The sequence below is a fragment of the Sorex fumeus genome, unplaced genomic scaffold, assembly GCF_029834395.1.
Source record: "Sorex fumeus unplaced genomic scaffold, SorFum_2.1 ptg000098l, whole genome shotgun sequence".
In the NCBI taxonomy this organism is placed as follows: Eukaryota; Metazoa; Chordata; class Mammalia; order Eulipotyphla; family Soricidae; genus Sorex; species Sorex fumeus.
Genome location: NW_026606155.1, coordinates 75,149,684 through 75,159,942, shown reverse-complemented (window position 1 = coordinate 75,159,942; position 10,259 = coordinate 75,149,684). Strand labels below are relative to the sequence as shown.

General features: G+C 38.4%; 1 protein-coding gene across 1 annotated transcript; it reads left to right on the top strand.

Moving 5' to 3' along the window:
- Positions 1-229: 229 nt before the first annotated feature.
- LOC130041238 (olfactory receptor 11G2-like) lies at positions 230-1,159 on the top strand. Its single transcript, XM_056133304.1, has one exon. It carries the CDS (start codon positions 233-235, stop codon positions 1,157-1,159), a length of 927 nt encoding a protein of 308 aa, XP_055989279.1. The 5' UTR covers positions 230-232.
- Positions 1,160-10,259: the final 9,100 nt, after the last annotated feature.

Below are 10,259 nucleotides of genomic sequence, written 5' to 3'. Positions count from 1 at the left end.
TTTTGGTCCTTTATCTACTTTCAGCTCACATCTCCCATCCCAAACGATTCCTCCAACCATCATTGTCTTAGTGATCCCTTCTCTATTCTAGCTGCCTTCTCCCCCAGCTCATGAGGCAGGCTTCCAAATATGGGGCAATAATCCTATCCAACATGATTTAAATATGAACAATGGATCTCTGTCTATACAGTCATTCAATATTTTATGATTTTTTTCCACAGCTATCAAACACATGAAAATCTCCAATAATTCCAATATCATCACTGACTTCATCCTCTTGGGCTTCCCTTGCCCCAAGGAGGGACAAATTCTCCTCTTCCTGCTCTTCTTAATCATCTACTTCCTGACCCTCATGGGCAATGGTGCCATCATTTGTGCTGTACGCTGGGATCAGAGACTTCACACCCCCATGTACATCCTGCTTGCCAACTTCTCCTTCCTGGAGATCTGGTATGTCACCTCCACTGTCCCCAACATGTTGGCCAACTTCCTCTCTGACACCAAGGTCATCTCCTTCTCTGGCTGCTTTCTCCAATTCTACTTTTTCTTCTCCTTGGGCTCTACAGAATGCTTTTTCCTGGCTATTATGGCATTTGACCGATACCTTGCCATCTGCCGACCTCTGCACTACCCGACCATCATGACAAGACGTCTCTGCACCAATCTTGTGATTGGCTGCTGGGTATTTGGTTTCCTCTGGTTCTTGGTTCCCATCATTCTCATCTCCCAAGTGTCTTTCTGTGGATCCAGGATTATTGACCACTTCCTCTGTGACCCAGGTCCACTTTTAGCACTCACTTGTAGAAAAGCTCCTATAATAGAGCTTGTTTTCTCCACTTTAAGTCCTCTACCCCTCATCATTCCCTTTCTCTTCATTATGGGGTCCTATGCTCTGGTTCTAAGAGCCGTATTCAAAGTACCTTCAGCAGCTGGGAGAAAAAAGGCTTTCTCTACTTGTGGTTCTCATCTGGCAGTGGTTTCACTGTTTTATGGTTCAGTATTGGTCATGTATGGGAGCCCAACATCTGAGCATGATGCTGGAACCCAGAAGATAATAACTCTGTTCTATTCTGTTGTGACCCCACTCCTTAACCCTGTGATCTATAGCCTTAGGAATAAAGATATGAAAAAGGCCCTACAGAAATTTCTGGGAATATAAAAACTGTTCGTCAATAAGATTCTTGGGTAATTAAGCTTGTATTTTATTTGTTTTCAGGCTAAAAAGCATAACTTATTAAGAGCAAAAAGAAGGCTCAAAGAACTAGAATGTTAACCTTGCATGTAGGAGACCCAGATTCAGTCCTGAGCACTTAATGGTCTCCCCAATCACCAAGCTAGGAGTAACTTCTGAGCACCACCGGATGTGACTTAAAAACAAAAACAGATAACAACAGAGAACTGATTTGTTGCAGAATATTATTATTCTAGTTGGGCCAAAACCTAAACTGCCTATGAGAATGTTTTTGTTGTGTATTTCTTCTCTTGGATATGAATCATTTGTTCTATTTCTTAGCTTTGCCTCAACTGTTTTAATAGAATGCTGACCATTATATTTTAAAAATTTTAATGAGAATGGTATAGTGGAAATGAAGATGACTTTTATTTCTAGTATAAAGATAGAATAGAAGCTTATCACTTTGATATCATTTAAGAAATACTTTTAGATGTTATGAAAATAGTCTACAATAATTTTGCTCTTATTACTGGAGTACAGGCATTACTATAAGAGTTCGGTCTTCTAATATCAGCTGCAAATCTGGACTATTTCCAAGACTCCTAAGCAGACCCTGACTTCTTATTTCTGTGATCCTTGAACCCCATAACTTCTGAGACCTCTGTTCAGGTTTACAGACTCCCAGATTTCACTTTTTCTTAGATTTCTTAAGAACTCAACTTGTATAGAAATGTCTTAGAAATCTAACAATTCTTTGAAAGGAGATTGCATCCCGGCTTATGCCTTATATCCCTGTGACCTTTTTTTTTCTTCAGTATTCATTTCTGGTTGGGGATGTAGCTCAGTAATAGAGTTCTTGCCTTGAGTGTGTTCAATCCCCAGCACCGCAAAAAGAAAAAATGAAGGCAGAAAAAAAACTTTTGCCGATCCCAGTTGCTTTGTAGCCATAAACTCCAAATTCTTTATCTTTATATTCTCAGTTCAAGGAAACTTGATTCTGACAACTTTAATACTCCTTCCTTCATTCTTTTCCACCTACCTCCATGTCCCATAACACTCCTATTCAGTGCATCGTCACAGATTATCAGAAAGAATAAAAATCTTGGGCCAGAGAGATGGTACAGCGAGTAGGGTGTTTGCTTTGCACTCGGCCGACCATGGTTCAATTCCCAACATCCCATATGGTCCCCCAGGATTAATTCCTGAGCATAGAGCCAGGAATAACCTCTGAACATCACTGGGTGTGGCCAAAAGCAAAACAAACAGGAAAAAAATTCACTGTGAATGTGAAGTGTAGTTCATCTCCTTTTCCCTGTCTTCTTAGAATAGTAGCCTCTAAAGTCTTGCTGTGTTCCATCCTCTCTAGTGCATTTGGTTACTTCTGATAAAAGGATCAACTGCTCAATCATGAAAATAAGCAGAAGTTCTTTTCTACTTAAATTCCATGTATTTTCACTTCTTTTATCTTCAGAAGGTAATCTTAGAGCGTAAATATACAAAAAAACAGTCAAAAAGAGAAAGTGTGAATGTGAAGTGGTGCAAACACAAGTCTGGAGTATAGAACTACTGATTTTACAAAGAAAATTAAGATTGTAACTCAGAAGAGATTTTTCTGAGGATAAAAACTTGAACAGCAAAGTAACAAAATTTCTATCCACCAACCTTAGCATTTTTCTTCCTAATTAATCCTGTTTCTCAATTATTTATTCCTCATATAATGATATTTAATATGAAATATATAATGTAATAAAAAATGTATCAATAATAAAATAATGAAGTATATATAGATAACATATAGAAAAATATTAAATATACACAGAAGCACTAATTCATCCATAACAGGGTAAAAATAGCATGAACCTATAGTTGTATGCCATATTAAAGAAGATGATAATGATAAAACTGATAACTCACTGTGTGTAGTAAAGAGTAGTGCAATGGATTTTTAAACACTTAGCTAGTAGAAGTTCAAGTTCACAAACTATTTAAAACAACTGGGCAATTTTTGTCAACTTTAGGAGCCATGTGCCCAGAGTCTCCTGCCCCTGCGCCTAGCTGTCCTCACCGGGGCCCCTTGGAGGGGGGAGGGTTGAGTTTCCCTCCCACTGCCCCAAGCAGAGCCCCAGCAGCCGAAGACCTCCAGAACCAGCCACAGTCATGCTGAGACCACTGTCCACATGTCCGGACAAGCCTCATGCATAAAGGAATCGGCAGAGGAACCCAGGCATGTGGTTCCCAGGGCTGAGATCTCCAAGCCTGCTCGAATTGGGACTGGACTTCTCCACCCAGATACCCCATCTTCCAGTAGGTAGGCGTCACACCCACCAGCTGCCACGGGCGCCAGGTTGGTCCCATCAACGGCCAAGATGCAGAGACTATAAAACCCAGTTCCCAGAAGCGTGTGGCCACAATTGCGGCTGCGCAACATCTTACTGTCTTGTTTTTCCTTTGGAGAACCCGGCAGGCTACCAAAAGTATCCTGCCCACACGGCAGAGTCTGGCAAACTTCCCATGTCGTACTCAATATGCCAAATACCAGTAACAATGATGGGTCTCATCCTCCTAATCCTGAAAGAGCATTTAATATGGCTCTTTAAAAATCTCAGGGCTGGGAAGAAGGAGAAGTTACTGGTGCCTGCTCAAAGCAATCGACGAATAACAGGATGATCGTGATCATGATGCCCTTTAATCTAGCAACTCAGTTTAAAGGGCATTTAGCCTCTAGATATTTACACATTTGGAAATAATAAAAGTATAATAATATTTATTTTAGCACTACTATAATAACAAAATGAATGATAAAAAAAGGAAATTCAGTTTTATTTGTAATATCAGGAAAAGGAATAAAATACTGAAAAATAAGTCTAACCACAAAGAATTTATATACTGAAAAATATAAAATGTTTCTGAAAGAAATGAAAAAAGGCACAAAGAAAAGAAAAGACATCAATGTTTATGGATTGAAAGATAATATAAAGAGTCAGTACTACCCAAAGTTACTACAGATTCAGTGCAATAATGATCAGAATTCCAATGAGGTGAGTTTTTGTGGGAGGGGGGGGGTTGCAAGAATAAGAAAATCTATAATAAAGCAGAGTGAGTAGGGCGTTTGCCCATACAGCTGACCCAAGTTCGATTCCCAGCATCCCATATGGTCTCCCAAACACTACCAGGAGTAATTCCTGAGTGCATAAATCAGGAGTAACCCCTGTGCATCTGCGGATGTGACCCAAAAAGCAAGAGTTAAAAAAGAAACCAAAACTCCTTTGCAAAGAAAGTGCCAAGTTAGAGGTCTTTTATTTCCTTGCCCCGACCCGCGGGACTAGTCAACATGGATAGCTAGGAGAGGGTGCACGAATGGGAAAAAATGAGAGAGACAGAATTTATTTCTCCCATGCTAGCCTTTTATAATTGATTACATGAGGAAGTGGGCAAAATGGGGAATTAGCAAAGCATGCAGATTTTCAATAAATCATGGTGTGAGCCCTAATGGTGGGCTCATGGCACTTATCCCGGGCATAGCTCACAAACTTACACAATGTATTTTAATATTTTCCAAAAAGAGATTAGTTCTTAAATTGCAGGTCAGGCTGTACTGACATTTTGGCTCCCAGCATTTCCTCATTTCTACACTCACTATAAAGCAAATGTGGTCAAAAACAAGGTAATATTGGTATAAAAGCAGACTGTAGATAAAGGAATAGAATTGGGTACCAAAATTATTCCACTGGGAAGGGGCAGTCTTTTCAACAAATAGACAAGATGGGGCATTTGCCTTGCACACAGTCAGCCAGGTTCAATCCCTGGCATCCCATATGGTTCCCCCAAGCACCACTAGGAGTAATTCCTGAGTGCAGATCAAGGAGTAACCCCTGAGCATAGCTGAGTGTCAACCAAAAAGAAAAAAAAAGAAAGAAAATGAAAAAAATGAAAACAAACAGAGTTAAGAATACTTCATGACAGTGGATTTTGCAATGATACTTGGATATGACTCCAAAAATCATAGGCAACAAAAAAATAAACAAATCAAACTATATCAGAAGTTAAGTTTTTGTGCAGCCAATAATGCTTAACAGGTTGAAAATACAAACTAAATGGTGGGGAGAAATATCTTCTGCTCATACATCTGAAAATGAATGAATATTCCGAATTTATAAAGATTTCCTGCAACTTAAATACAACAGAGGAAATAATAAAAATCAACAAAGGAATTGATTAGAAAAATATATAGCAGTAGCTAATAGCACATGAACAAAAATGCTCATATCAGTAATCATTCACGATCATGATCACGATCATCCTGTTGTTCGTCAACTGCCTCGAGCAGGCCCCAGTAACGTCTCCTTCGTCCCAGCCCTGAGATTTTCAAAAGTGCCATATTCAAGGCTCTTTCAGGGTTAGAAGAATGAGACCCATCATTGTTACTGGTATTTGGCATATTGGGTACACCATGGGGAGTTTGCCAGACTCTGCCATGTGGGCAGGTAACATTCAGTAACCTGCCAGGTTGTCCTTAGTAATCAGTAATCATTAGACCAATGAAAAGTAAAGCCTTAGTGAGATATCACTTTATACTTGTTAGAATGGCTACTTTGGGGGGGGGTCACACCCAGCGATGCTCAGGGGTTACTCCTGGTTCTGCACTCAGGAATTACTCCTGGCAGTGCTTGGGGGATCATATGGGATGCTGGGAATCAAACCCAGGTCATCTGCATGCAAGGCAAATGCCCTACCTGCTGTAGCATATATAACAAAAACAATAAAATGAAGTAAAATATTATGGAAAAAGTTGTTTTGCTTTTTAAGTGTTTACTACAGGTTTTGTACCCAGAATGGAGCAGATCTACCTTTCAGAGGTCATGAGCGCCCACCCCCCCCCACACACACACTTTACATGGGCACATTTCATTTTTCTTTTTTACCCCATTACCTACCATGTGTTACTCACCATTCACTCTTCTCTTCCTCACCCTAGGTAGATTAATTCCTTAGAGGAAAAATATCTCCACAGAGGAGAAAGTATTTCTGGACACTCTTGGGTATTACCCAGACCTTTGTCTCACTATCCAAGCCACTGGGGGGAAATATAAACAAATATAAGTGGGGTTATTTGTATCACAGATACACACGCATGGAGAACTAGCTGCCTCCCAATGAGCACACTGGGGAACTATGACTCTTATTCAGCAGAGACTTGCGATACTTTAGCAATCACTGTCTTGAAAATTATAGTTTGCTGAGTTCCAAATGCTAAAGGAAATAAATCTCTGGAACCACAGATTCTCGTTTCAGTCCATACATATTGTGTACTGAAAATAATCATGTGGCCAGAGTTTCTCACACACTTTCCTCTTGGAGTCAAAAACTGCATCAGGTATGTAAGGAAATGACCTGCAGAAAGCCAGCACTGCTCCTGCACACCCACAGCTCTCAGAACTAGAACACACTCGTTTTTCTGTAAACTGTTAACGATTTATTTCTTTGGAAAAACAATAGTTTATACTCTTCTGTTCTCTTCCCCTGCAAAGCACTTACATACAGTAACATATTTTCATCAAATATACACTCTACTATCTCAAGCTCCAACTAGACAATTCACTTTTGGAAATGGTGTTCAGAGGTCTTGGATATTGAAAGTGGGTGGACTTTATTATCTATCTTAGTGAGAATTCCATAGTGAGAATATAGCCTGAGTCTTACATTACTTTGTTTATAATTTTTATCAGTGAGATTTTGAATGACAGATATTTTGAATGACAAGCAGTTGCTATTTGGGGTGGTTGTTGGAAGTGAGAAGTGACAAGTAGAAATTAAGTGGGTCAGCATTATGTCTTCTGCATTATTTACAGATTAACTTCAGAAACATAAATAATTAAGGACCAAAGAATTTCTGCTTTTGTAATGTTAAAATGCTCTTTTGCTGGCCTAGAGGTTTAAATCCAGAACAAGGGACTGTGATTATGGTAGAGTAATTGATTTCCTTATCAGTATCTCTTGAAGGGATTGACAGGTTCTGTGCTCCCTTCTTGTCTTTGCAACTGTTTCTTTGTTTTATCATTTGAGGCTAATAGAAAGGCGAAAAAAAGTGGTTTTAAATTTACCAGTTGAGATACTATACTGTACTATACTATACTATACTATACTATACTAATTATACAACTATACAAAATTCATGTACTTTGTAAGTAGTGGCAAATAAAATGGATACAATGGGATCTAAAATTACCTACAATGTTCATTTATCCATCTTTCTCTGTCCCTGTATTCCAGAGATTACCAAAATGTCAGCACAAATGTCAAAAGGTCACTGACATTATCAGAGCCAAGTGTCAAGAAGGAGAGTCAAGTTGTATGAGGTCTGGTTTAAGTTCAGAGATGATAAATTGAGACTGAATTTCTTTTAATGGTTCCAAAACTTCCTGGTCTGTATGTAAGTAAGTCAATTCATGTTTCATTTTTCTGCTTACAGTCTTAAGAAGTCCAAAATATTTCATTGATGCCATATCAAACTTGTCTTCATGGCGACTGTTCTCACAACAGAGATTATCTAAGTTATTCCTCACTTTCTTCACATCCAAGCACCTATGGGTATGATCTGAAGCATAATTCAAGAAAACCCCAGTCACATTATGTCATAAATAGACAAGAATAGGTTGTCTCAATTACTTTTACAAACCACAACACCAAAAAGAATAAATTTTATTTTTTGCTGTCACCATGTACTCCAGAGCTTAAGACATTACGATGAATATAATAAAGGTTAATAGACATTTTAACGATAAATGAATAACTAAGGTGGCACAATTTAATTTAACATTCAACACTTTTTTAGGAACTCAGTAACCATATTTTCCAGCCAAAAATGACAGCATATGGTCAGAAAAAATTGGTAATTATACTGGAAATTACAGCTCTCAGAGATTTTTATTATGGTCAAAATTAGAAGTATGGTCACCATAATTATAGTCCATTCAACTACGTAGCCTGAAATACATAAACATATGAAAACTTATGTCTTCATAAAATTTATACTTAAAACTCTTTTCCATTATTTTAAAAAAATATTATTAATACAAATGTTCAAAATTTCCTTGGCACTAAAACACTTATTCTGTGGGTTTTACTACAGGTTTGATCAAGCACTGAGAAACAGACCTCTTGCTCTTTCTCTCCAGACTGTATAAATGGCATAAAGATGGAATTTTGTGAGTATTCTAACAGTTACATTAGCAAATATGGTCAATCACCCTACCTGGTTGATATACGGCTAAATATTGATAAGGCCTAACCAGTCAAATATTTTTAACATTAACCAAAAATAAATGTAAGATATTGAAATAACCCTAGACCAATAGTTTGAGGAAGGTTCTTAGCAAACTTTTCAGGTTCTTAGTCTTGATTCAGCCAACTTGAGAAAGATCTTTCTGGTCTCAACACATTCAACACATTTAAAAGAGCCCCCCCACCATATTCATTATTTACTTGAGATGAATGCAAGTAAGTTGGTAAGTTGTCATTTATAGTGTTTATGACTTAAATTCTTAGTGAAAAAGCAAAATCACGTGATTTTAAATACTAGAAAAAAATCACATACCATTGGCAAGTTATCTCAACAGCACAGTCATCATATAAAATAGTGCAGCTTGAAGGGAGACAAGCCAAGAGGAAACGGTTGTCTTCAAAATAAATCATACTTAAGGGACAAATAGCTGCCTTCAATTATTTAAGCAATTCCCCACCGCTCCCCGCCCATGGCCACCATAATAGAAGAGGAATTAGATTTATTTTATGTAATTTCAATAAAGGGGAGTTCCAAGAACAATAGGTAGAAATAATAATAGGTAGAAATAATAAGGGAGAATGGACTGAACTTAACACCTCTGGAAAATCAGTAAAACAAGGAAACTCAGACCAGATAAAATGAGTAAGGTGCTTGCCTTGCACACAGCTTACCTAGGTTTGACCCCCAATACCCATTATGGTCCTGATTCTACAAGGAGTAAGACCTAAGCAGCACTTTGTGTGGCAAAATAAATCAATAAGAGTACTCAAAGCTCTCAGTGCATAGTACTAAGTCTTTTTGTACTTTCATATATGAAAATCTGATTGATAAGGTAATTTGACAACTAATTTTTGCTTCAGATTTATACTGGGTTTTGTTTCAAAATAAAACACTGCTTCCCGTGTAGGATCTCCAAAGAGCTGAGTTTAAAAGGAAAGATTGAACAGTACTTAGACTCAAAGTTATAGAAATATTGAAAACAAGTGGGTTTGTTGCAAAGTCAACCTCCCAATAGGCTCATGTATTTTGGAATTACTGGATTTGCATCCTTTAAAAAGCCTTTTTTTTTTTTTTAGTGAAACACCATGAGGTACAGTTGTAGACTTACAAGTTTTTGTGCTTGGGTTTCAGTTATACAATGATCAAGCACCCATCCTACCACCAATACCCATTCTCCACCCCCACCAATCCCAGTATCCCTCCCACCCCTCCATCCCCCATCCCACCCTGCCACTGTGGCAGGGCACTCCCTTTTGTTCTCTCTCTTCTTTTGGGTGCTGTGGTTTGCAGAAGAGGCATTGGGTGGCAATCATGTTCGGTCTATAGTCTACTTTCAGCATGCATCTCCCATCCTGGGCAGATCTTCCCAGCACCCTTTATTTGGTGCTCCCTTCTCTATCTGAGCTGCTAAAAAAACCTTTTAAATCTCTCTGAACTTTAATTTCCTTTACTATTAAAGAAAAAGATAAAAAAAAAAAAGCCACCTCCTACAGCTCAAAGGGTCATTAGAATCTTGTTTGTTTGTTTTTTGCTCTTTGGGTCACACCCGGCGGTGCTCAGGGGTTACTCCTGGCTTTGCACTCAGGAATTACTCCTGGAGGTGCTCAGGGGACCATATGGGATGCTGGGATTCGAACCCGGGTCAACTGCATGCAAGGCAAACTCCCTATCGGCTGTGCTATCACTCCAGTCCCAGGGTTATTAGAACCTTGAATGTCCTTTGTATTAGAACACTTAATGAACATTTTATATACATGAAAGTGCCTCCTGTAATTTCAAACAATATGTTAGCAAAATCAACAA